The following is a 27,292-nucleotide window of genomic DNA, read 5'->3' as shown; positions in this document are numbered from 1 at the left end:
TTCCCGGCTGTTGAAAGCCGGTGGCAATGAGGCGAGGCTTCAGCACCACGATGGGTAGACAGCCACGACCAACACTGCATAGGGGAAGGTGGGGAGCAGAGGCCATTGTTGGCCTACCGTGCTGTGCGCTCTGCCAGAAGGTGGATGCGGGGAGTTGTGGACTTGGGTGACCTGCAAAGTGGGGGGATCGTAGTCTCGAGTGGGAGTGTTGATTCAGCAGGGTCTCAGGAGATCTGCAAGGTGGGGGCTTTGTTTTTGATGGCTGTATCAGGTGTCTAAACTGTTGGGTGCCCATACTGCTGGATAGAGGATTGGCTGTCAGCAAGGGTGGGCACTGAGGGCCATCAGGAGTCTCCCAGGAGAAGTAGCCAAAGCAGGGCCATCTCTGCATCGTCAGCGCTCTGGAGGCCCACTGATCACCTGGCATGGGTCTCATACACCCTGTCTTTGTGGACCCCCATGGCATGATGTGGCGCCTCCAATGGAGGGAGGATCGGAGGCAGCTGCACCTGTCCGTGAAGCTCCATGACGAGAGCAGCAGCCACTGGCCACGCCAAGAAGGGCCCACCTGCACCAGTGTGTGTACCAGTCTCGAATCGGCTACCTCCAAATGTCCAAGCGGCATTGTCAGCGAAGACTACAGCTCTCCAGGGAGGCCGTCACCGACTTGTGTGCCCTGCTGCAGGACAAGTTGAGATTTATAGGATTTGGCAGTGGGGCCACACTATGCCAGTGGCCCTGAAGATCACGGTTGCACAGAATCATTCTGATGATCCACCAAAGTCTCCCAGGCAGCAGCCCCCCACTGCATCAAGGAGGTGATCAATGCCCTGTTCAAGAGGGCAGGCGACTATGTGTGCTACCAGAGCTACCCTGACAGTCAGGTTGAGAGGGCCATCGGATTCAGGGCCATCGCTGGATTTCCACGGGCACAAGGTGTAATAGATTGCATGCATGAAGCCTTCAAGGCTCCAAGGAACCAGACAGCTGCCCTCAACAACAGGAAGGGCTTCCATTCCATCAATGTGCAACTTGTCTGCGACCACCAAAGGCATTTCCTGCAGGTGTGTCCTGGCTTCCCGGGAAGCAGCCATGGTGCCCACATGCTTCGATAGTCCCAGGTACCACAGCTTTTCAGGCCCCCCACACGCCTTCAGGGATGGATTCTCGGAGACAAGGGCTACCCGTTGAAGACATGGCTACTGACACCTGTGAGGAACACTCGCACTGCAGTGGAGGAGAGGTACAACACTTGCCATGACTCCACCAGAACGACCATTGAGCAGGCCACTGGGCTGCTGAAGATGACATTCCGTTGCCTAGATCTATCCGGTGGAGTCCTGCAGTATGTCCCAGCGAGGGTTTTGTCTATCATGGTGGTCTGTTGTGCTCTGCACAATCCAGCACTGCAGAGAGGGGAGGCCTTGCATGACGAAGACATGATTGAACGACACTCCTCCATGGAGGAAGGGGATGAACAAGCAGCACTGACTGTTGCCACCCTTAGGCCAGGCAGATTGTCTCTGGTCTCCTTGGCCTGTTGCTCAATCTCATAATTACCTGCTTTTAGCCACCATGATGGCACTCAAGTAAAAACAATAAAGACTCACCTCAATGCATGCAGTCTGTCGCCTCCTTTCAATTTGTCATCCGTGTCTAGTACTCAGCTGAAGCATGCGCTATGGCCCATGGGAGATCATATTCAAAATGAAAGCTGTGCCCACAATGGCATCCACGAAGGGGGAAGGGTGAAGTCAGCAGCTTACAATTAAGGTGTGATAGAATAATCATTTTTACACAATGGAAGTTAATTGCAAGAACCAAAAAATTTAAATGATGCAGCAGAAGTCAAATTTCAAACACTCGTGAATCCCCAAGTGCCTCCAGGTGGTTTTCTTGATATGTTTGAGTTCTTCTACAAGGTACTACCCCAGCGGTAGGAGCTGGGCTGTTGATCAGGCTGCCCTTTGGCATGTGATGACATTGGTGGCCGTCCTCTGGTTGCCTGAGGCCTGGAGGGTCCCGGCTGCCTGAGGGTTCCCTGCATAGGGGTAGGACTCTGTTTAGGTGTCGTGGCTGCTGGAGCTGGGCTCATGGGCTGAGGAACCACTATCCACACTCTGAGGGCCCTGAAGGGAGATCCCCAGCTGTGGGGATCAGCCTCTCCTCCTCTCTTTCAAGGCTCACTTGAACCTTCCTGCTCACCAGAGAAGGATGAGGAGCTAGAGAAGACTCCAGGTGCCTTGTTCTTTTCTAGCCTTGTCACTGCTGTGTTGAGCTCACACCATTTGTGGGATCTGGCTCTTGATGGAGGAAGCCATGCACTCACGTGCCTGAGACATGGCAGCACACATGGCATGGATGGACTCCTCCATCATCTGCTTATGGCTGCACATTTCCTCTGGCACCTCTGCCAGATGTTGCCTTACCTCTCTCTGCAACTCCAGCATGCCCTGTGCTGTCAACACCGGAGGCTCATCAGCCTGGAGCTCCGCGTGGGCCTGGCCACCCACAGTTCTCTGACTGTCAGAGGCCTCGGCTGTCTCAGCCTCAGCCAGGAGGTCGGGCACATGTGTGGTGCTCTCACCAGTTTATGACCCTGATTCTACAGCCGAGTGGAAACCCACCGATATGAAAGTATCTGCGCTGATGTAAGGTCATGGGAGTCATGGGACAGTGCTTCCTCAGAGTGCTCCTCCTCCTCATAGGTTGACGGCTGTCCCCGTTCTGCTTGAGTCTCCTGCCACCGCGAACTGCATGAGAGAACACAAACGTGTGGGTTAGGCTGTGCAGATCTCGTCATGCCAAACATGCGTGATGTGGGTCTCCAGAAGTGAACTCTATATCAATGGAAGACAATCCTCACTCTCTTGCGCAGACTCCAGTCTCTCCATCTGATATAGAGCGGCCGCCCTTGGTCCCCGCTAATTCTAGTGCCTCCTCCTCTGCTGTGGAGTGAAGCTGAAGATCTGGGATGCCTCCGCCAGCCCGGGATGTCTCCCTCCAGTTATGGACCCTCTTGTCCTGCAAGTGGAAAGAGAGAGATAGTCATACTCTGCAAAGAGATTAACATGACAGTTCTGCTGGTGGCAGCCCCTTGTCCATACTGGGGTATCACATATATATAGGCCATGCTCTTGTCTGGTCTCAGGGGAGTTAATGGGGGTGAGCTGTGAAAGAAGGTGACCTGTGGCCAAGATGCAGTCATGCATCTGTCAGGATGAGGTGATGCTGAACCCCCTTTGCCAGCGCAGTTATAGAGTCTCCCTCCCCATGTTCTGCTTCCTCCTGCATACCCACTTACAATCCCGAAAAAGGAGGGAGTTATGGCAGAATGAAGGAGATCGTTGACCCTCTTGCAGCACTGTACCCAAGTCCGGGCGGTAACTCCACGGCTGCTAACTTCATCTGCGATCTCCATCTAGGCTTGCTTGGTCAGGTGGGAGGACCTTTTCTTGCCATTGATGGGGAAGGGGTCCTCCTCCTGTTCTTTTGCAGCCTGGAGGAGAATCTTGAGTGAGGCATTGCTAAACCGTGGGGCCACTGTCTTGCCTCTGCCATCCTGTAGGGTCCACCTCCAGGAGTGGGGAGCAGGTGGGTTCAAGAGTCACTCTAACACCGGTCTCAGTCGGCAGAACAGCAAGCTGCAAATCCACCCAAGGCAGCAATGCAAGCAGAGCTGACAGGGCTTTAAATATGGTGCAAGCACCTGCTCCAGAGTGATCCGACACCGAATTCAGCGTCTCGCATCCCATCTCAGCTGTGTGATTGGCCCCACGCCATTATGTAAAGTGACCACCCGCCGCATGATCGCAGAGGGCTGGCCACCCATGTGACTAACGCCAATGGCATACATTTCCGGGTCCGCCACCGGGACCCGTGACGGGCTCACTAAATTCAGCTCCATAAATCTAGTGCTAAAACTGAATTACCAAGTCTTTCAAAAATCTGAATGGCTGATATTTAATCTGCATTAAAGGCACTCATCCAAATTTGCAAAGCTTGGATCAGTTTCAGACTTTGGATCAAGCAAATTAGCTGGCTCAAGTCTCCAGCTTTCTTTTAAACGTATAGATCATTAAACGCTCTTTTTAAAAAAAACTGAATTAGAGTTCTGAGGTTTTTTTCAGGTTAGTTGTCAGTTTAAAAAAAAACACATTTTTGAAAGAAAAAGCCCAAATTCTCCCCATTTGTGACACCAAATATCAGGTCCTCAGGTGCACACCATCACATTTTTAATGTCTGCACACACATTGCATGCTGTACATGTATCCTGGGTCCCAACTTCCAGTGTCATACTCAACTTTTGGGGTGAGTTTAGTATTTAAGCAGCGACTGCTCCTCTGTGGAGGTCAAACTCATTCTATCAGATTTGTTGGTGCACTTAAGGCCAGTTTCTTTTTAAGCTTACGCTGGGTTGTTTTGTGAACTGGCAAGTATACAGTTAGTGCTTAACCAGTTGTAGAGCAATTAATGGATTTCAAATTCTCACTTCCGCCACAGTCCAGTCATATCTGTAACCAGATGCTTCCTAAGTTTGCTAAGGTCGTCCAGATTTGCTGAATTGCAATTTAGGAATTAAATAATTGTTACTTGTTATTTAGCTTAACTGCACCTTCGAGTCTTCAGTTTTACCAAGGCTCCAAATACAAACTGATTTTTAATGGATGTGTTCCAAATTTTACCTGGGTATTTTGGGGTCGATAGTCCCTCCCCAAATTTCTCTTGGCTTTTGATGCTAAAAATATAATCTTAAAAAAACCTGTGTTTTATAAACCAATAATAAAGGATCCTTAAAGAATCAGACTTTAAAAATCTCTAACAATACAAAACATGAAAATTCTGCCTTGTGAATGTTTTAAACAGAGGTTAAGGTTTAAATCAGGATTTGCTTCCTCATGTTATTCTTGACACAGGCATATTACAATGCCCCTTGCTTCTTACTTTTATCCCTTCATATGCCATCACAGTATTTTTTGGGATAGAATTACTCAAGTCTGCTAGTTCGCGTTGGTTAACATAACATGTGCAGAAGCTAAACTAGATACTAACCCAGCCCACTCTATTCCAATCTAATCCAATCCTCATGTGCCACATAAGCTGAAATATACACTGAAACATGACATTTGACTTTCGTAAACTGGACAAGAGAAAACCATAATACAACAAATCTGTCAAGAAGAAAAAAGGTCTTGTGCTTGTATCACATGCTACTAATTTAGGCTGAGAGTTTGCTCTGGTGTCTGCATAAATTCAAAACTACGCTGGTTGTATGACACTACATTTGAAACAGATACTCATACTGGAGATTTAATAGAAGTGTACATGATTATGACAGACTTAGATAAGTTATATTCCATTAACAAATGGTACAAGGACTTGGGGACACAGATTGAAAGTTTTGGGCAAAAGATGCAGGGGGAATATGAGGAAGCACTTTTTTTTTACACAGCGGGTGGTAATAACTTGGAACTTGCTACCCACAAGCAGAGACTATCACTAGCTTCAAGAGAAAGTTGGATGGCCATCTGAGAGAAATAGACCTGCAGGGCTACAGGGATTGAGCCGGGAAGTGGGACTGACTGGATAGCTCCGTGCAGAGCTGGCATGGACTAGATAGGCCAAATGGCTTCTTTCTGTGCCACAAATGACTCTATGGCGCTGTCTCTGATTAAACCCTCAAACTGAGGGCTATTGAGGATTGATGTGTCTGCCCTGGTCTGAGTTGGATTTAACATATCATAAACACGTGGACTGATTATACAGACAAATCTGACTCTACTCGTCCCTCCCTTTACCCCCTACCAACACAGTGACCTCAAACCACTAATTGGATTTGTGTGCTCTGGATGAAATAAGCTGCACAGAATTAGCATGTTGCTTTACTCTGAAAGTCGTAGTTTCATTGCATTTGTACAGGTCAGGTATGTATCTGCACTTAAGCAGTGATACTGATTTCCATGAGAAACTGGAGCTTCAGCAACAAACAACGGTAACAGTGGCATCAGTGAAGTAGCCCTATCTACCGTTCCTCACTCAAGAAACCTGTTTCATTGTAGTTTGAACTAGAACAGCAGCAATTTACTTGCATCTGGAATTTAATGAGAAATACTGGATGACTGATTATTGTTAATTAATATGTAACATAGGTACATTTTTGTTTCAATTAAGAGTGCTCCTTAAATCAGACAAATACTGCAGACAGTTTCCAGAAAAGTGAACTTTCCCAGGCATGCGATCATTGTTTTTCCCACAGTGTTGACTTCAGTGGATCTGGAATGAATCCAGTGTCTGTTTTCAGATATGCATGTGCCAGAAAGAAATATAAACGCTGTACTTTTTTAAAATCTTGCATGTTCCACTGCTACTCCAAAATTCAGTTGCCAGTTATTTCCTTTCAATTGCTCCTCAGACAAAGTTCAACAATGGAATTTTCTTCTGCTGTTGTGAAACCAGCCACTGAAAACACCAACACACCTCAGACACCAATCAAAAAGCTAAAGACATAACCAACTGACGTCCAAACAGACCTTTAAAATACGTCTGTCACAAGATGTCTAATATCTTGCAGGAACCATCCATGTGATATTTAGCCCAAGATCTAACTCGATCCACAACCTGTGCAATCTTGGTCTTGCATCAGGCTATATTTCTGAAACTATTTCTACATTATGTCTTGTGCCTGTAAAATTGTTGCTGGTCTGATACGCTGGGATTTTAAAATGGAGCTACGATTGTGAGGATGTTCTTTGTTTGGAGTCTGTGGATAAAGGGAATATGCAACACTGGATATGGGCAGACGGGAGTTAATTACTAGTGGTCACAGTTATTGAAGGGTGCATCATGACAGATGTTAGGTATAAATTTGAAATCAATTCATCACAAGGTGGGTTCTGTCCTCTTCCCATCCACTCGGGTGATAGAAAGAGTTTAGGTCTTCTTCAAGTGCACACATTCCCACTGTGATCGGAGGGGTGATGAGCTGTCTAGGGGGTGTTTTTGTGACTAACATTCCCTGTCCTTGAATTCAGTCTGTACACCCACATATTCACATCATGGTGATATGATGAAACTGGGTTGAGCTGTAACACGCACATGACATTCTTCCAAAATTGAGCTAAAGGATTTTTAAAAAATTGGCTGAAGATTTTCAAAATGCTGTTTTGATTAAGAAAAGCAGTTTAAACTATGGGCTGAATTTAATGAGCCCGCTGCCGATCCCAGTGGTGGGTCAAGTAAAGGGCGCCGTTCCCATCCAACAAGTTGGCGCCGACCCCACCGCGATTACATGGTGGGTGCCCATTTTGCATGTGACGGGAGGCGATGCGTTGATTACGGCCACAGATGACTCCGGAGCAGGTGCTGGCGCCATATGTAAAGGCCTGTCAGCCCTGCAATCACTCCTGTCCTGCATACGGTGCAGCATACATCTTTGTCCTACATCCCCCCCACCCCGCCCCCCCCCCCACCCCCTCCATCGACAGAAGACAATGTCAGAACAAAGACACAGGGTGGCCCTGTGGTTCAGTGATGCCTCCTGCAGATTCTCCTGCAGGCTATAAGGGAAAGGCAGGAGGTTCCTTTCCCCCCATGAAGGTAAGAAGAGGTCTTCCTGCCTGACCAAGCCAGCCTGGGTGGAGGTCGCAGAGGAGGTCAGCGGCTATGGAGTCACCCAGCACATCTGGGTCCAGTGCAGGAAGGGGGTGAATGACCTCCTGCGTTCTGCCAAGGTGAGTGCTCCATACCAGTCGCCTTCTTGAGGATTGCATGTGACTATGCGGGAGGTTGCGTGACACGGGGAGGGTGGCAGTGATGCAGCATAGCTCGAGTGCCTAGGGGGTCTGTCTCTTTCTGATAGATGCATGGCTGCCTCTCGGTCACAGGCCACCTTCCTTCATAGCTCACCCCCCCCTTAACTCCCAGGACAGTGAGTGTCAGCAGGAGAGACTAACATTCCCTGTCCTTGAATTCAGTCTGTACACCCACATGTTCACATCATGGTGATATGATGAAACTGGGTTGAGCTGTAACACACACATGGCATTCTTCCAAAATTGAGCTAAAGGATTTTTAAAACATTGGCTGAAGATTTTCAAAACACTGTTTTGATTAAGAAAAGCAGTTTAAACTGTGGGCTGCATTTAATGAGCCCGCTGCCGATCCCAGTGGCAGGTCAAGTAAAGGGCGCCATTCCCATCAAACACGTTGGCGCCGACCCCACCAGTAGGGGTTGAGGGGCTGAAAAGAGCTGAACTGTCATGTTGATCTGTGTGCCATTCTCAACCATCTCCATCCTTCCTCTTGCAGGTCAAGAGGGCCCATAATAGGAGGGAGATGTCCCAGAAAGGTAGAGGATTCCCAGATGTACATCTACCGACCTCTGCTGAATAAGAGGCCTTGGAGCTGTGGGGCATCCAAGGTGACTGCTCAGTAGGCAACGGGGAGATTGTTGGCATGCGCTTTAATGTTGGAGACCCACATAGCGCTTGTTAGGCATCAGGAGAACTGCATGTGGGTGTCCAGGCCCAGGCTGAGCCCGGGATCATGACGAGCCTCTGATGTCAACAGAACAGGGCATGCTGGAGTTGCAGAGAGGGATAGGACAAAATCTGGCAGGGATGCCAGAGGCCATGCGCAGCCACAAGCGGACAATGGCAGAGTCCATCCATGCCATGCCATCTGCCCTGTCTCAGGCCTATGAGCGCATGCCTTTTTCCATAGAGAGGTTGGCGACCCTCATGAAGAGCCAGATCCCACAAATGGTGTGCAGGTCTGCACACCACCGTCTTGGCCATGAGCTTGATGCAGCAGCGGCAAGGCGGAGGCTGACAGCCACATCTGGGGGCTCTCAGGGTGCTCCTGGCTCCTCAGCCCCTCTGCCAGTGAGCCCAGCTCCAGCAGCCCTGATGCCTAAGGAGAGTCCTGCACTAGTCCAAGACACCCTCCCAGGCAGCCAGGACCTTCCAAGCCTCGGGCAGCCAGAGGACGCCCGCCAAGGTCATCAGAGGCCAAGGGCAGCCTGATCAGCAGCCTGCCTCCAGCCCAGTTGTTGCCGCTGGGATCATATCGCGTAGGAGCGCCTGCAAACGGATTAAAAAGTGCAAATAGCAAGACTTTGCGTTTCATGTGTGTGGATTAAACCTTTTGTGTTACATAATTAAAAGATGCTTTGTTGAAATCTTTAGGCTTCATTGTCTAAAAGCCATGTGCCATTATGCCTTAATAGTGAGATGTTAACCTCACCCTTCTCCCTTAGTGCTATGTCAGTGTGACCACATCCTACATTAACATCCCAATGAGATGAGAGCTTTCGTTAACACATGCTCTCCCACGAGCACCAGCAGACATTGCAACTCGCAAGACAGGGGCCACAAATGGGATGGACATGACAGAGCTCAGGAACTAACGCGAGTCTTTATCTCACTCTCTGGGCTGGAATTTATAATTTTGCTGTCAAGATCGGCGATGAGATGAAAAAACGGCGGTCCGCACGCCATAGAGCCGCCGCTATCTTCCGTTCCGCGGCTCATTTGCAGCCCGGGGCGGGCCGCCCACCCCAATCACGTAGAGGGGGCGGAGTGTCTGTCGCCGGTAATGGCGTTAGCTGCCTGTGCGCAGGTGCTGATGCCATTTTGAAAGGGAAATTTCCCTCCTGGGAATTAAAATAAATACATCTCTTTGCCCCTCTCCCACACCCCCCAATAACACCTAAATTAATTATTTTCTCTCTTCCCCTGAAAACATTTAGCTTTACCATCTGACCATCTCTCCCCCCCCAAACTGCACAAACTTTCAACTCCAACTCTTCCCACCATCCCTTACACCCATGACGTCAATTTGACCCCGTTTCCCCAGCCCCCTCCGCACTGAGAAACTTACCTCCCCGCCCCTTCCCACAAGTGTTCTGCCTCATTTCCCCGGTTGGGGATCCGAAGGGGCGGGAGCGCCGGATGCAGGGCCGAAGATTGCAGTGAGACATCAGGCGGCGACGTGAGTTTAATTAAATCAATCATTTTAAGTTATTTAAATATTCAAATTGGGGTCCTGCTGGGTGGTGGGGGATGGGCCACCATGAGGCCTTGCCGCTGCTGGTAATATCGGACCGGGCACTCCTGGTGTCAGGATGTCAGCATCTCAGCAATTTAAAATAAGTTCCTGTGGCTTTGCAGTGACAGTACCGCCATTGTGTTTTCCTGCCATTAAAAAAATCCAGGTGGACAGCTATGTTGTGATTCTCCGGCATCCCCCCCCACCCTCGGCCACCATTCCCGCCCTTGACGGCTGCACAAAGACCATCCCTATGAGTGTAAGTTACTGTGGGCTGAATTCTCCTGGCCACATGGAGACAGGATCTGAGATGGGGGTCAGAAAAACAGTGTGGGGGTGGAGGAGGGGTGGGGGGGGGGTGGCGGGGTGGGTGCTATGTCAGGACAGCTCATTGACACATTCCTGCATTCGGAGAGGGGAAACCAATTACCGCAACTAAGGCCCCACTTAGGGGCCATTTTACATTGACATATCACCGACGTCAGAGCTGCACCCAACCATGTGTTGAGGCCACTGGCTGAACTGAGGCGACCTCCCGGCACAGGCCAGGGGGCTATCGGAACTGAAGACTCCATGCTCCAATGGCGGGGCCACCGAGATGCAGACTGCAGCCCCTTCCATTTAATAGTCCTTCGGAGGGGGTTCCCCTCCAATCCGATGGCCCTACTGGCTTCGGGCCTTTTTATTTCATTCATTTTCCTCATGACACAAAGGGCGCCTCCATGCTGGGGCCTGCCTTGTACCCGCCTGCCAGCACCCTCCTATTCCAGTGGGGCTGTCAGCCTGACATCGCTGCAGGCCCTCTGATCAGACCTGCAGCATCGGAAGCCCGCCGGCTATCCTTAATATCTTAATATTATGGTGATCGGGGAGGCTGCCAATTAGGATGCTGCCCCCTGGAAGGTTCCGCCAGCGGGTATGCTGACGAAATGGATGGATAGACCAGGGATGTTTTTGAGGACGATAAAACCAACCACCATAAATAGTAGAGATCATTGAAGAGAGATTGCTGGGCTCTGCTTGAGTGCTGCTTTCCTCGGGCTCTACATATAAATATAAAAAGTGGCTTTAGAGAGACTTGGAAACTTGCTGATCGAAATTAATCTTCTGACATTTAGATGCAAGCAGCCACTGGTCAGCAGGTACAACATTTCCAGTGTTCCAGCTGCTCAGCTCCTCCTGGCCTGATACCACTCCCTAGCAGCAAACTAAAACTGTGTTTCCTGTTCAACGTATTGCTTACAGAATTTTGATACAAAAAAATAGAATGCAAAAAAATGACATTGATTTCAGTACAATTCTAATTTGAGTAAACTGGACAGGGCTTTTCTTTTTCAGGCAGGGCTGTCATACTGAGGGCCTGTTCAAAATTTCTGGCAAAGGTTCAGTTACTTTTAACACATCAAATAGTCTCCAGCAATTTCAAATAAACCACAGCATTTCCTTCCAGATATAAATCTTTGAGCTGTCGCAGGATCACTTAATTCGGTAATAGTTTGCTACTTCAAAAGATTATCATGTTCAAATCAAACTGGAGTCCAAAATACATGGTGGAATGGTGAATATTATTATCCTTGTGGGTGAAGGTCCTTCATTTTCTGGGGCTTGCAGTGAAACACTTTTGCCCGTCATGCTGGTGTTCAAAGTATGAAATAGTCAATCTTTTGCAACGAAATTCAATCCAATCTTCAGAATCTTCTAATCCATTATCAAGCACTCAACCAAAACAAATTCCAAACTCGCTACAAATTTCTTACATTTTTTATTGTAACTCAGATTTATGTGGTGCTTCTCCTATAATAGAATTCTTCAAACACTTTACAATGGTGAAAACTGAACATCAAGCAGAGAAATGAAGGGATTTTGTTTGGAAAAACAAAGGCATGTTCAGATGGATAGTGTTTTACAAGCTTTTTAAAGGCAGAGCAAAAGATAGCAAGGCAGCATGGTTTTGAAACAGAATTTCAGAGTAGTATGTAATGAGTCAATGATCAGCCTCCAACAGTTCAGTGGAGAAGTCAAGTCTGGGCAGCGAACAAACAATAATTCAGAGTCAGAGGAATGGAAGGCATGGCAGTTGGATTAATAGCTGGAGAAAGTTACTCAAATAGGTTAGAATGAGCCTCTGGATATGTATAATGGTCTCCAAATCAGCCCAGAGTTTGGGATTAGGTGAAGTTTTCAACGGCTGGAGTTGGGCAGCAGAGTGGCCACCTGGGTGCATTAGAATAATTAATTGCCAAATGAACAAGTATTTCAGCTGTGAGGGGAATAAGGCATGGGCATAAGTGAGCAATTTTCTGGAGGTGGAACAAAATGGTTACAGCAACAAGTCTGATGGGAGGATGAAAGTTTAGTTCAAGGTTTAAATAATTTTGCTCAATCACATCTCAACGACAGCCTTAACATAGTAAAACATCTCAAGGCATTTCATAGGAGCATTATCAGACAAATTTGACAGTCACATAAAGAGATATTAGGGCAGAGGACCAAAAGCTTGGGCAAAGAGGTAGGTTTTAAGGAACGTCTTAAAAGGAAGTAAGAGAGATCAGGGAGGGAATTCCAGAGCTTAGGGCCTAGGCAGCTGAAAGCACAGCACCTAAGGTGGGGCAAAAGAAATTGGGGATGCACAAGAGTCCAGGTGGAGGAATGCAGAGATCTCAAAGGGTTCAAGGGCCAAGATTGGGAGGGGCCAGGCCACGGCGGGATTCGGATACAAGGATAAGAATTTTAAAATTAAGGCATTGCTGGATTGGAAGCTAATGTAGGTCAGCGAGCACAAGCACGATGGGTGAATGGGACTTGGTGCAAGCTAGGATATGAGCAGCAAAGTTTTGGATCTCTAACCCACCGCCCCACAGATCAGCAATGAGACATGACGATAGTCAACCTGTTGCATCTGTAATCATCCCATGGGTTTATTTAATATTGTCAGGCTGCTGACTGATAATTAAAAATGCCGAAAAATAGTGGGATAACATCAGAAGCTCCAAGACCAAACTGTCGCCGCCACCCAAAGACTATCGCTCTGAAGCTTAATGATTTACAACACCCACACACTGACCAGCCACCACGAAATCTCCTTGGAGAGGGAGAAAAAAAACTTTAGATGCAAGCTAAAACTTTACTTTTGGGAAAAATGGCGCAGCCATGAAGCCAGAATTTTGATTCTAAAGACATTAAAGGAAGAATAATTTTGCCTTCCTCCTTCAAGATGGTGGGGGTGGGTCTGGGGACAGCATGATTTCAGCATAGTTGTGACACACAGTGCAATTTAGAGTGGAGCCCAGATCTGTCAGGTTTCTAGCTGATCTTAGTTATGTAGGAAGGCTGGTCTGGGAGCACAACTATTTAGAGTGTGTCTCGGAACAAATTTGATGCACTCTGAAAATTCCACTCAACTCTCCCTTCTTTGGACCATTCTCACTCACCTGATGGCTCCAGATAAGTGTAAGCTTAAACGTAATTGATCCCAGGGGATTGATTACCTTTAGAAGATTGTCCCTCCATTCCCTGCGGGAGGTCTCAATTTCTTCAAATATTTTAAATTTGGGCCTCATAAGGCCCTTGGGGCGTCAGTGTGCCGCTCTGATTCTCCAACAGCAAAGCTGGGCGTCTGCCTCTGTTCTACTGGCACAGAATATCTGCTCCAAAGATCGGGGGCAGGATCACAAAGAGGTCAAACTGTCAGGCAGAAGTTTCATTCCATTGCGATCCGTGTCCGAGCCATGCCGGGTGGAAATTTTAGGCTATTATCTAAACTCCCTGATCAGCAGCAAATTATTTGTGTTTGCAAAAACAGAACTTTCTAACTTTGCTACTGAATTCAAATTGAAACATTTTTATCATGAGCTCAGGAATGTTGTTAGAAGAGAATCAGCACATTTCTAATACTGTGAAATAAGACAAAAGTAATGGTCTATGGATTTAGTTGTGTGGTCTAAGGCCTTAGTCATACCTCTTGCCCATGGGCCAAATAAGACATTTTAAATGAGTTAAAATGACACAGATTCTTACTACAAACTTCTCACTATTATAAGACATTCTATGGTGACAACAGAAGCTCCATTATAGTCAGTCAGAGCTGAAACTTTGAAGGTAAACCCCTGATAATCACAGCTTTTGACAGTTCCGAGGCATTTGTAAGAATGAGGTTTGACTTTGGACTGCCACATTTATAGCATAACATTACGACCTGCATTGAAGTGTGATCAGTGAGCCAACATTAAATAGGAAATGCATGGTTTATGCAAATATGCAGACTTAAGTTTGTATAGCCTCTTGTTTTGCATTTAGTGAATAACTTTACACAGATAAAAGTTTTTCCACCCCTGCTGATTCTCATCAGTAATATACATGTGAAACTCTGAATCACAAAAACCTTCTTACCATGGCAACAGTCTCCCGAATCTTGTCCATTTACTTCTGCTTATGAGAAAACCAACAGATGGATCAGTGATGGCATCCCAGGCTCGGCCAATGAAGAGGATCAAGGATGCAGATGATGGATCAAGCTGTGTTACAAGAAAATGTGGATACACAGATAAGCAGAATAAAATGACTCTTTTTAACTGTACAAAAATAAATTGGCCTACAATAGAAGATAAATGTACTGCACTGTTCAGCACAAACATTTGTACCTACAATACATTTTATGATTGTCCAAATGCTATCTGTGACATTCAATGCATGGGTTAACTTACTATCTTTGCAAGTATCTGTGAGCAACTACAGATGAACTTAGCTGACAAGATTCATTTTGCTGTTTTTCTCCTCCTCACCAATTTTCTCCCTTTTCCTTATGGAATTAACTCCATCTTGAGCTACTGTCTGAGTGCTGAGTATCCTCTGGTCCCCCATTCACTGGGCCATTATTCATGTACCTTATTGACACTCATTTTCAAGGCTCACTTTATCATGGGGAAATCACAGCCCAGCCTGATCCTGTCTCTACTTAACCCTCACACACATTCATTCCCAGCAGAGATTCTTGGAGAGCAATAAGGAGCAGGAACCTCAAATTCTCTCTCGCTAACCCAGGTGCAGAGGTCAACTGTAAAACCCCTACCAACCAGCTAAAATCAGCTAACTGAAAACAGACTGTGGATTAAATCTGGCATCTTTTTCATCATATAGCATAACTGCTCATTGTATTGGAGATGGGGGACTGGGTGGAGGAAGAACAGTAGAGGAAGCATTTGATACATAATGTGCATATATAGCAGCTAATGACTTTTGAGAATTACTCATTTAATTGAAATGTCTTTATCTCCCCCATGCAGAAATAGCTACACGCCACCATCATAGTTGAAGATATTTCTCAGTTCCAGAAAATATTTTTTTGCAATAATTAAATAATGCGATTGCCAGTATAGAATCTACAAGCTTTCAGCAACTTTTAATTCACACAACTTCAGTATACAATATAGGTATCAGAACATGCTGGGTGTAAATACTGTATTGGTCCAGACTTGTGGTGAATTCCATGCATAAGATTTGCAAGTTCAAATAATCAGCAAGACTCATCAGGTATTTGGCATAAAATTATCTTTTGAACTGCCTGGCACCATTTCCCTAGTGATAACTAATATTAGAAATGTAAACACTGACTATTTCACATTGCTGACTGAAATGAGAAGTGCAATCATTAACCTGGACTAACTATTTTATGAAAACAATGCATATCAGTATTATTGAATCAGCAGGACTCACCTGTGCTACATCCAACAGGTAAATTTGTAGGAAGAATCCAATGGCACATCCTGTTATCTGGTAGGGTGCTCCACCAATAGCATAACATAGCTTATTACATACTGATAGATTCTTTCTCACTTCCCTCTGAAAGGAAAGAGTGAGATATGTTTTAAAAAAACAATATGAGCTATCACACATTGGGCTACACTATCAATGATGGCATCTGCAGGGAGTTTCTATCTTATTTGCTGACAATATTCAAAAAAGTTCGATACTGGCTCCACTGTCTATTTGAATCAAGAACAGCTATTATTTCCACGTTCTATCAGGACGGACAAATACGAGAATTATTACACACAAAATGCCCGATTTCATCTGTGTTCCTTAAAATAATTTGTCTGTTATGTCTGTCCTATTTTTAGGGAACACCGGAGATTTTCGGTCTAATAATTCTCAATAACAGGTTTTTAAAAAATAGCTCCACAATAGGTCAATTGGTAATACTAACATATAGTGGAACCATATGGACCAGAGGTTCCAGGTTTGATTCCCAGTGTGTGTTGAGTTAACTGATCTCAGCCATCATGACAGTTCTGACAGTATGATTGATCCCAGTACTCTTGTGTAGTGTGGAGGGTGGATGTTGGTACAGGCGAGGAAGAGTCAAGTTTCCTGCTCCTGATTACTAACCGGTGACTAGTATTAGCCAATATACTTGCGTGGACAGGATTGAGTTCAACTATGATGTCCCCAGAACTGAGCACCTTATTAACACAAAGAATTGCCGCTCGAGCAATACACCAGAAGTACCCAGGAATAAAAAGGGAAGTGTTAGATGGATACAAAGTTAGCTGAGTAATAGGAGATAGGGTAGTGGTGAACAGTTGGTCTTTGAACTGGAGGAAGGTATACAGTGGAGTTCGCCACGGGTCGGTACTAAGGCCACTACTTTTCTTGATATATATTAATGACCGAGACTTGAGTGTACAGGGCACAATTTCAAAATTTGCACATGAGATGTGAACTATGAGGAGGATAGTAATGGACTTCAAGAGGACTTGAATAGGCTGGTGGAATGGGCAGACATGCAGTAAATGAAATTTAATGCAGAGAAATGTAAACTGGTACATTTTGGTGGGAAGAACAAGGAGAGGTAATATAAAATAAAGGATACAATTCTAAAGGGGGTGCAGGAACAGAGAGTCCTGGGGGTATATGTGCATAAATCATTGAAGGTGGCAGAGCAGGTTGAGAAAGTAGTTAAAAAGGCATAAGGGATCCTGGGCTTTATAAACAGAGGCATAAAGTACAAAAGCAAGGAAGTTATGATGAACCTTTATAAAACAATAGTTTGGCTTCAACTGGATTGTGTCCAATTCTGGATACCGCATTTTAGGAAGGATGTCAAAGCTTTAGAGAGGGTGTAGAAAAGGTTGACGAGAATGGTTCCAGGGATGAGAAACTTTAATTACATGGATAGATTGGAGAAGCTAGGGTTGTTCTCCTTGGAGAAGGTTGAGAGGAGATTTGAGAGAGGTGTTCAAAATCATGAGAGATCTGGACAGAATACAGAGAAACTGTTCCCATTGACAGAAGGGTCGAGACTGAGAGGATACCGATTTAAGGTGATTGGTTCCTTTGCCAATGAGGAAATGAGGATTTTTTTTTAATGCACTGAGTGGTTAGGATGTGGAATGCACTACCTGAGAGTATAGTGGAGGCAGATTCAATTGGGGCTTTCAAATGGGAATTGGATAAGCACCTGAAGAGAAAACATTTGCATGGCTATGGGGAAAGGGCAGGGTGTGGGACTAACTGAGTTTCTCTTGCTGGAAGCCTGCATGGACATTACAGGCCAAATGGTCCCCTTCTATACTGCAACCATTCTAACTGTATACTGATTGATTCTTTCTCACTTCCCTCTGCCTTCAGCAGAAGAGGAAAGAATTAGCATAAGAATAGGACAGAATTCACAAATAAAAGCTCATGAGAAATGTCCAAAGGCATTTTGATACCAGAAACAGAAACTCTGTCAGTCACTGAAAGTGAAGGGTTTTCTAACTCCCAAAGAATTATTCCGGGGAAAACAGGTTACAAAACAGAGTTACCGTAAAAATAGAAAACACACACAACTCAAAATAATAGATGTATGAAAGCTCAAATTCAAGTTCGTAAGTGGTGTACTTTTGTACTGCACTATTCTAAACAATTTGGTTCCACAACCTTTCTAATTAAGAATTTTAGACTATTTTCGACTTGCTCTGTCCACACACTTACTTGTAATTAGAAAATGTGCTGTGAAGTACTTACTACATTATAATCTAATCCCGCTGTTAACATATCAAGCCACAGAGTAAACATTCTCCAGCAGTAGAATCTGCAGCACCACATTACATAGTGTATTTACACTGAATTAAACAGGCCTGAAGGTCCCTTATTCAACTGCCTGTTTGTACTGTTTTTAGCAGATTCACAAATGGTTACCAGCGAAAGTGAATAGCATGGTCCACATAATATTAAATTAAACAGAGGCAAAATAGCACGAATTCCTGCTCCTGTCGCCATTCAGTGACTCGTGCTGCAAAATTGTGGACACCAGGCAAGAACGGGAACTGATTCAGCTGCAATGCCCTGCTGAGTCAAAAAGCCTGCTGACAATCACTGATGAAGAATAGCCACTTGGGCAAGACATTCATCGACAGGTGACATCCATAGTAATCCAACATAAGTCAGAAGTTGTGATGGGGGGAAATCTCAGTTACTGTCTTCCTCTAGTGCTCTAGTTTCAGTATTATAGCTGACATACTACTTTCTGGTGCTCAAAGTGTGCACAAATCATTTCAGAAAACATATAATTTAATTGCTCTAGGGTTACAAGCACAACTACAACTTTGTACTTTGCTTTGGGTCTGACCAGTTTAGGGGAAAATCTTGAAGAGGGCAGGGGAATCTAAAAGTGTAATATAAATTGAAATGAGAGTCTTGAATTCTTAGTTTCCCTGGAATAAAAAGGCTGTATTATTTACCCGAATTCCTCCCAAATCCAATGCACTCCATGCATTTTACTGGAGTAAATGGATGGTTTGAAAAGCAATAAAATGATTCTGGCATGCAAGATTGTTACTTTAGATCCAGAAACAAATCAGCTGCTGATTTATAACCGGGGGATTCTGTTGCCCCCTTCCCTTGCACTTTTTAAAGTAATTGAGCAAAGTGCAATCTCTGAGGTTTCCTCCCAGGGAAATGACACTGTCTTGGGTTCTGAAGAAAGGTCAAGTTCATGTCTCAGAAACCCACCAAACTGCTGTGGTCTTATTTCAGATCTCCCTAAGTTTTATCTGAAGCAGTTGGTTATTTCCACTCACACTTCTTCAAGAAGTGTTGAAGAAAGATGGCGCTTAAATCATGCAAAAGCAAAATACCGTGGATGCTGGAAATCTGAAATAAAAACAAAAATGCTGGAAATACTCAGCAGGTCTGGCAGCATCTGGGGAGAGAAGAACAGAGTTAACATTTCAGATCAATGACCCTTCATCATAACATTTCAGATGAACGATTCAGATGAAGGGGCATCGACCTGAAGCATTAACTCTGCATCTCTCTCCTCAAATACTGCCAGACCTGCTAAGTATTTCCAGCATTTTCTGTTTTTATTTTGCTGCTTGGATCATGTAAAAGTCAAACATGCTCCCTCTGTCGGGTCGCCTAGAAGTAAGTGTACAACGTTACATATCTAATCATCGCCTCCAGAACTTAAGACTAATGGACACTGCACATTGAGGTATAGTAGCTCCCAGGGCTGACTTTTGAAAAGTTTACTCACTACAACAAAACAAAATGTAGAGGATGTTAAACTGCACGGGTTAGGCGGATTCGTCTTCAAATCGGGGCATAAACGTCTGTTGGCTCACTTGATGGCTAAGGGACATTTTGCACAATCATATGGATAACAGAATAGTTTGCAATGATCGCGGTGGCTGCTTCCGGCAATCGGTTTATGGGGAGTTTATAAGGCCGGCCTGTTGGGGAGTGAGTGGCCAGAGAGACACACACCTCTAAACGACAGGCCAATCAAACAGCGAAGACAGGGAGTCCACAACTTGCTGGCGAACACATGGCAAAGCCAGGCATGGGGCGATTCGCCCTCATTGCCTTATACGAGCAAGCATTAGATTAATCCCCAATGTATAACACCGTCTCTCTTCAATTATTACCAAGGGAATAACGATATTTCAGAGGGCTTTTCTCAACTTGCTACAACATTGCTGGAAGTTTTCGTTCAAGCTTCACACAAGTTTTTCTATTACCCCTCCCTCCCCTAAACGGTTTCCAATTGAAATGCAGCGTTTTTGAGTTCGCGTCTCATTCACCAGAAACCGCGAGTTCACTCTGGCTTCCATTGAAAAAAGCAATGGAGTCTCTGCTTTCTTATAACTGACAAAAGGAAGCATGAGTTGTAAAAGTAGTTATTAAAAATTAATTTGGATCACAAGTTGGAAAGTTGATTGACCGGCGCTCTGAGGTGCCACGAAGCTGAACACACTGATTTTCAAATGACAATTTTGCCCCTTTAACTGGCTTTAAAAAAGGGGGAAAAATCACCTCACAAAAATTGTTTGATTTTCATTAAAAGTATATATTTTTAAGTAAATGTCGTTCCACATTCTGGATCAGTACCTTGTCAGTTATTCCTACTTTTTGAGTCCTGTAAAGTTTGGGAAGCAGTGGTTCCTTTTATCTTTACCTGTTTCACTCTCCGATCGTCCGGCGTTATTGTCTTGGGCTGTAGGAAACTGGCCGCGGCGCTGTAAGTCTCTCCACCTTCTCCCTTTGCCATAGTACATGGAAGTGGCTTTAGTTACGGCTCGTCATCGTAGACTTGGTGAATGAACGAGTTGTCTTTCTTTTCCCGCCCATCGGTTTTGCTGTGGCACCCACGTAAGCAACAAAGGGTGTGATCATTTTTCCTTTGCTCACGCACGCTGATAGCATATCCTGACCGGGAACTGCTGGCTGCGCTTTCACAACATAGTACAGCATGAAACATCCAATGCAAATCCACAGACATGGAACACATCGTTTCATGATTAAACACAAACAAACAAAAGGTGGGAAAATTACACATCTGTTCTGTCGGTATCTGAGGTGGGAGGGGGGGGGGGGGGGGAGTTTTAACTAAGAGACTCTTGATCAGAATAGAAACTTTAAAAAGTGTTTTCTAACTCGGGGTGTCCAAACACGTGAGACGTCTACAGCTCGCAGACCCTGTAATTCAAAAGGCCATTCAGCCCCATGTAGGCTTTTATGCTTGTTTGCATTTTGTGAGCTTGGAAGTTTGGAAAGGGCTGTTCTTGGCATTGTTGCCCACATTGATTCTACTACATCTTTAATTGTACACCAGGATCTGCTAGTATAAGGTTCTCAAACTGCAGTCTGCAGATATAGGGAGTCCATTGAGACTTTCCCAGGGGGGTCCACAAGATAATTCAATGGTGGGCTTAGGCGGGAGTGGCGTGTGGCCACATAGGCCTGATTTTAACCCTGTCTAAGGGTTTTGAGCGAGTTAAAATCGGGCCTGACGCATGTTTAGTCCAGAGGGGGCTAACTGTCTCAGCTCAGAAGGGAGTACACATGGATGCGTGCCAAGAGCAGCATGGTGGACATCAGTTAAGTTCGCCCTTGTTCAGTTTTTAAAAAATGTTTAAGTACTGCATATTGTACAGGGAGAAGCAGGCACACCCGTCTCCCTGATATCTAAGTAAATATGTTTTCTTAAAAGAATTCTTAAAGCACTCTTTACATACAGCATTTTCATATTATGAATATTATATACTATTAGAATTTAGACAGGGGTCTGTGATTACTAACCCATTTGAAAAAGGGTGCTTCAACAAAAAAGTTTGGAATTACTGGTTTAAGCAATTTGTGATGTATGTAAATTCATTAAAATTTTGTATGTTGTACTGGAGGCTCCATGATATTTACACAAAGATTTTTTTTTAAACTTTTGCTTCAAAAAAACTGATCTGTATTTCCAACATTTTCAGTTTGATTTCAGATTTTCAATGTTTGCAGTTTTATAAAGAATCACAAGACAATCATGCTTGCCTTATTTCTTCTGGATTCCTGTGGTTATTTTTTACAGGCGTAAAATACATTTATGTGTAAAAAAAAACTATTTGTCACACAGCCAAAATAACATCTAAACATTAGGAATCACAGTAATTTGGTAGATCTTTGGATAAGTAAAACAGCCTCACTATTGAAGATTAAGATAGATCAAGAAGTAGAAAATGTATATCTGGTGGGGTCCAGACTTCAAATGCCACTTTACACAGAAATCTGTTCTCTTTGTGCTGTTAATTATTGATTGCTAATTAGTTGTTAAAGGAAGGGAAAATGGTATTTTGGAACATCACAAATGAATATTGCGTGGTTGTTTTGGTCAGTGAACTGACCGTTATAATTTGGTGTTTTGTAGTATGTGGCATTATAGAGACCTAAGGTTTTGGATTTGTATAGGATTTTTATCAAATATTTGAAGGTTCATGCTGGAAGGAAAGATAGGGAAAAAAAGGAGTTCCACAGTCTTAAGATCCTGAGAATATTGAGTTTGAATAACTGAGAGTGCGATGAAGCATGATTTCAACACTGCAAGGGGGAAATTGAATAATGTAGGATAGTATGTTTGCAGCACAGGAGAACCAAGAAAGGAAAGTTAAGCAGCCAACTAACCATGGTAGTAATGATAAGTTAGGAACAGGTGGTTGTGAGAAAGATTAGAAATTAGAAAAATGCTTCAATGACATTGTATATGTGAAGATATAAAAATTAACTTTGTTTTTATAACAGAAATGTAATGTTAGCTAACAAAGATTTAAAAGTTGTATGCTAGAATTGTTGACAAATTCAGAACTTGATATCAAGTATGAAACAATGCATTTAGAAATTTAAAAACTGATTACTTTTAATTGATATCCATATTTTGATTGAAAGCTTTGGTTAGAAATAAAACACCCAGACTTAAAGGAGCTAAATGCCTTTATCTGGTACTATTGGCAATAAAGCTGCAAATGCAATGCTATGATTCCAACAATTTGATTAGAGATGTATATTCAAACCTGCTCTAGCCTTTGATGGACTTTGGCTTTATAGAGTTAACAATTGCCGAGGAGGGGAGAAAGGTTTGACGCAAAAGAAGCAACCAAATGTGTTGATGCAAAATATATATGTGCTCTAAAATTCACAGCATGTGTATTTTTGCACTGCCCACATCTTTCATCTTATTCTGTCTGTTGACTTACAGTGGTGCATTATGTTTGTGGTTTGATGCTAAGAAGGTGTCAGAGACAGGAGTAATATGAGACTGCCATTTTTCATCTCTTGCGTCTGCATCCTGGGAGCAATACATATCTTGTGTATTTTTAAAAGGCTATTTCTGACCCTAATAATCTTCTAACCCAGTACACTGCTGTGGAAACACCATTATATGGATCTAATTTATATTTATTAGTGTTATCAAATAGAGTAGTGCTTTCAGAGTAGGGGTTCAAATCTCTCCACACATGCATACTCTCTCGCAAAGCTCATTGACTAACTATTGGTAATGAAAAATTTGCCTTTTTTTTCTGTCCCCAAACCAGGGGCACTGAAGCCAATTGAAGTAACCCAATTACTGCTCGACTGAGGCCAACCAACTCAGTGCGGACTGGAGAGTGACCCTGGGACCTTCAAATCCGAATGGCTCAACACCACACTGGGCGGTGGGGGAACTACTGTACACGTTTTAAATTACAATTGTAGCAAATTATAAATGTAGATTAGCACATCTGCTATCTCACTAGGATCACATTTTTGATGTGGACAAGCTGAATGCATTGCAGTTATTTGTCAGTAAGTCGTCAGGGATTGGCTGCTTCCTTCTACCCGGGGAAAAAATGTATGCACTCTTGCAACTAAACTAGCAGTTGGACCTCTTACCATCTTGCTCTGCACCTGCTATTATGCATAGGGAAGGGAAAAATGTTGAAGATCTTTACGGAAGCACATTGTGATCTTCTAAGCTTGCGTGCTGCTGTCATTTTAAAGAAACAGGACAACCCAATTTTTTTAAAGACAGGACAGGACAATCCTAAATGATTTCAATTGTGCCAATTTGTTTTTAATCCAGGATTCAGGTGCCTTTGGGTTTTTTCACATTGATGTTTGATTTGGTCACTGCTGAAATCCATAATGTACACAAACCTTATGATTCCTGTAAAATTGGAAAATCTTCAAGAAATGTTATTGTAAATAAGAGCAATAAACTTTTAAGCTGCAAGCAGGTCTCCGCAATCAAGCATGTTGCCAGTATCTCTGGCTGAGCAAGTTCACTAAAAACATAAACATGTGCGCATAACCTTTTGTCTTTTACTTCTTCAGTTTTTTTTCCTTTAGGATGTGGAGTATGATTCCAAATGTCCCAACAGCCCTCTGGTACATTACTGAAGTGGGCTTTATGTATATGAAAATATAAGCAGTGTACATAGGCTGACTATTCAAATTCCTCAGAGCAGGACTGGATCCCATGTGTACTCAAAGCTCACATACATGTACTTTCCAGCAAGGGTAACATGATAGGGATCAAGAATAATTAATACTCAGGCTCACTGCAGCGAACTGAAATCAGCTATCTTAGGCCAGGCAGGGATCAAACCTGTGACTGCATAGTCTGTATGGCACTGAACATTACTAGTACACACAAAGCAATCAGGATATCGCTATGTTTACTGGGTTCTTCTCTCATCAGTTGTCTGTCTCACTACTAATTTTTAAAATTTGTACTGGTGCATGTTAGTGATGCAGACATACTATCCAATTTTTCCAATTGAACCAGTTGTGCATTTCATACTGTACGTTTTACTTTATAGAAAGTGATTGTGGAGTAGGGGTGCGGTACAATTGCATAAATTCTGTACATATGTTCAGCTTTCTGTTTATACTGTCATGAAACCCTACATGCCAAATGGAAAATATTAATTTCATTGTTTGGAACCTTGCCTGAGACTTTTACTGGAAATTGTTACAAATAACTTTTTTAGATGAAAAGCAGCCAAGATGGCCACTGCAATTTACATATGAAACACCAACAGAGTAGACTGGAGGCAACATGACTGATTCAACCTAGCTAGAACAATGGGGTGCTTTCTGATTAAATTACCTGAAATGGCTTTATCAGTACAGTCATCAAGGGCCATGAACACCCATTGACTTTGAAAGAGCCAAACCCCACCAAGTGTGACTGGACAGTTTGAGGAGTAAAGCCTTGAATATCAGAGAAGCTACCAGAAGGAGCTGATTAAAAACACAGTGGTTTGGGAATGTCATGTGACTGCTTGTGCAGCTCTGGAGAGACTAAGCTTTGACTCAAAAAGCAGAGAACAGTAATTGAGAAGCAATCCACAGAGCAGCTCTCTCTCTCCTTTCTCTTTCTCTCCCTCCTTTTTTCTCTCTTTTTTTTTCTCTCTCTCTCTCTTCCTCTCTCTCTCCCTCTCTCTGTTTTCTCTCTCTTTCTTTCTCTCTGTCTCTTTCTCTCTCTGTCTCTCTTTCTCTTTCTCTCTGTCTCTTTTGTGATCCAGATCCAGATAAGACCTGGCTGCAACTGGTAAAGCCAAGTCTACAGGCCACCACAACCAACAACTAGGGGACAAGGGTCTCAGGCTGCCTTCCAGAGCCTGAGAAGCAAGTCCGCAACCATGCACGTGGCCCAGCAAGGACTTCAGGTCTACAATTTCAACTAAGGACTCTGGGACTGATACTCAGTATTTAAATTCTGTTCATTCCGGACTCTAACCACCGAACTCTGTTTCTCCCTCTGTAATCTATTTGTGTGTATGTATGTGACTTTCGTGTGTCGTAATTTTAACTGGTTTAGAGTGTTAAGAATAAGAAACATATCTTTCTTGTGTAAACTCAAGAAAACCTGTCTGATTGGTTCTTTGGCAATTATATTACAGGAACAGGAACAAGCGCTCACTGAGGTGGTAAGTTCAATCACTGTGTAAAAAACATAACACCTGTTGTAGGGCGAAAGGGGGAGCCTGAGACCCCTTCCTCACCTGGCTGTAACAAGACTGAAAGGCACCCAGAGACAAATAAATCACCCCAGAGCACTTCTGTAACCTAGGTCAGCTCAACTCTGGTGAATTCAGAGCTACGATAGGTCATGTAATGCTCAGCCATAGGTTGCTTAGTAATCGTGCCACCTTATTTTTTGCCAGTGGACTGACCTTTAATCCCTTTAATAACTAAACTTTGACAAAATAATAAAAGTGGTGCAGACTAGATAGACAAGATTTTCTTAAAAGAGAATTGCTCTCATCTGAAGGTCGTTTTGATTTGTATGAAATCTGAACTTACTATTTACATTTTGTTCCTAATTAAATTTGACTTTCAATACAGATCATGGGGCAGGATTTTACCTGCAGTCTTCTGAACCCCGCCGACAGGCTGAAATGTGGGTCAGAAATCCGCACTGTGGGCTGAGTTTCATGGGGCCCCCTGAGACGGGTTCGGAGACGGGGGAGCAAGGTGGGGTGGGGTTCATAGAATTGCAACGGGAGGCAGGGGGTGGAGGGATTGTCACCTTCCCATCACAATGTAATTTTGTGGAAGATGGAACAGGCCGAAGACCACCTTCCTGCCCTGAAGCCAATTGAGGCCCTTAAGTGGCCTATTAACGGCCACTTTAGGACCTCGTCCTGCTGCGGCTGGGATTTATCTGTCGTGTAGGGAGGGGTGGGTGGTGGTGGTCCTCCGTCACCATGCGAAGGTCGCCCAGTAAAACAGCGTGACCTCCCTGCAGGCTTGAAGTGGAGGGGACCCCCTCTGAGTGCAATCTGTGTCTCATGAAGGGCCCCTGTCATAAAACCTGCACCTCCCTGAACTCCACCCCCTCCAGTTGCCGGGGCCTGCCGGTCTGTCCCCAGTGACTCTGCTTCATTTACCTTGAGTCCAGGCTCCAACGCCTCGGCCTGGGTCCAAGGCCTCTTACAATATTGGCAGTGGCCACTGCTCTCGGTGGCCTGTGGTTGGCTGGCAGCTCTTGGATGCGGGACCCCATTTTTAAAGGGATGGGGATCCTAGTGCCGGGCTGTTAATTGGCCCGGCAGTGTATAATCGCTCTGGGTGGGGCTCCGAAAGGCCAAGGCAGGAATACCCCAGCCTTCTTGGCCCGTCGCTGGGAGCCCCACTGTGGGCACCCTGTGTGGGCAACAGTCACTCATTGTGATTTTCCCCAGGGTGAACAATTAGCAGCCAGAGGGCAGGTGTGCCATCCAATTAAGGATGGTGGGTGGACTCCTGAAGCTGGAGGGCTAATCAGAGGCCTTGCAGCTTGAAAGGAGCACTAGGCTGTGATGGCAGGTAAGTGAGAGATAGGAGGCACCCTCTGTCCGACCTTTTTAAAGTTTAAATTAAGAAATGGGTTTTGCAGCCAGGCTACACTGTGGGTGGGTGGAGGTGTGGGGCAACGTCTACAGGGTGGCGTGCAGTTGCTGCAGCACCCAGCAGG

At 44.6% G+C, this 27,292-nt stretch overlaps 1 protein-coding gene across 2 annotated transcripts in view; it reads right to left on the bottom strand.

The window, feature by feature from the left end:
• Positions 1–20,705, bottom strand: part of mfsd2ab (MFSD2 lysolipid transporter A, lysophospholipid b) — a 52,660-nt gene extending 31,955 nt beyond the window's left edge. The window contains exons 1-3 of one of the 2 annotated variants that reach the window (XM_068011376.1): positions 20,486–20,705; positions 15,760–15,885; positions 14,437–14,561 (exon numbers count right to left, since the gene is read on the bottom strand). In XM_068011376.1, coding sequence (XP_067867477.1) covers positions 14,437–14,561; positions 15,760–15,885; positions 20,486–20,578 — 344 coding nt within the window. In that variant the 5' untranslated portion in view covers positions 20,579–20,705. Of the gene's footprint in view, positions 1–2,627; positions 2,754–2,866; positions 3,025–14,436; positions 14,562–15,759; positions 15,886–20,485 lie in introns of those variants that run through there. The other variant, XM_068011377.1, reaches the window with a different exon arrangement.
• Positions 20,706–27,292: the final 6,587 nt, after the last annotated feature.

This window comes from Heterodontus francisci, chromosome 31 (assembly GCF_036365525.1).
Source record: "Heterodontus francisci isolate sHetFra1 chromosome 31, sHetFra1.hap1, whole genome shotgun sequence".
NCBI classification, from domain to species: Eukaryota; Metazoa; Chordata; class Chondrichthyes; order Heterodontiformes; family Heterodontidae; genus Heterodontus; species Heterodontus francisci.
Note: the sequence above shows the minus strand (reverse complement) of the source record. Positions and strands in the feature narration are given on the sequence as shown.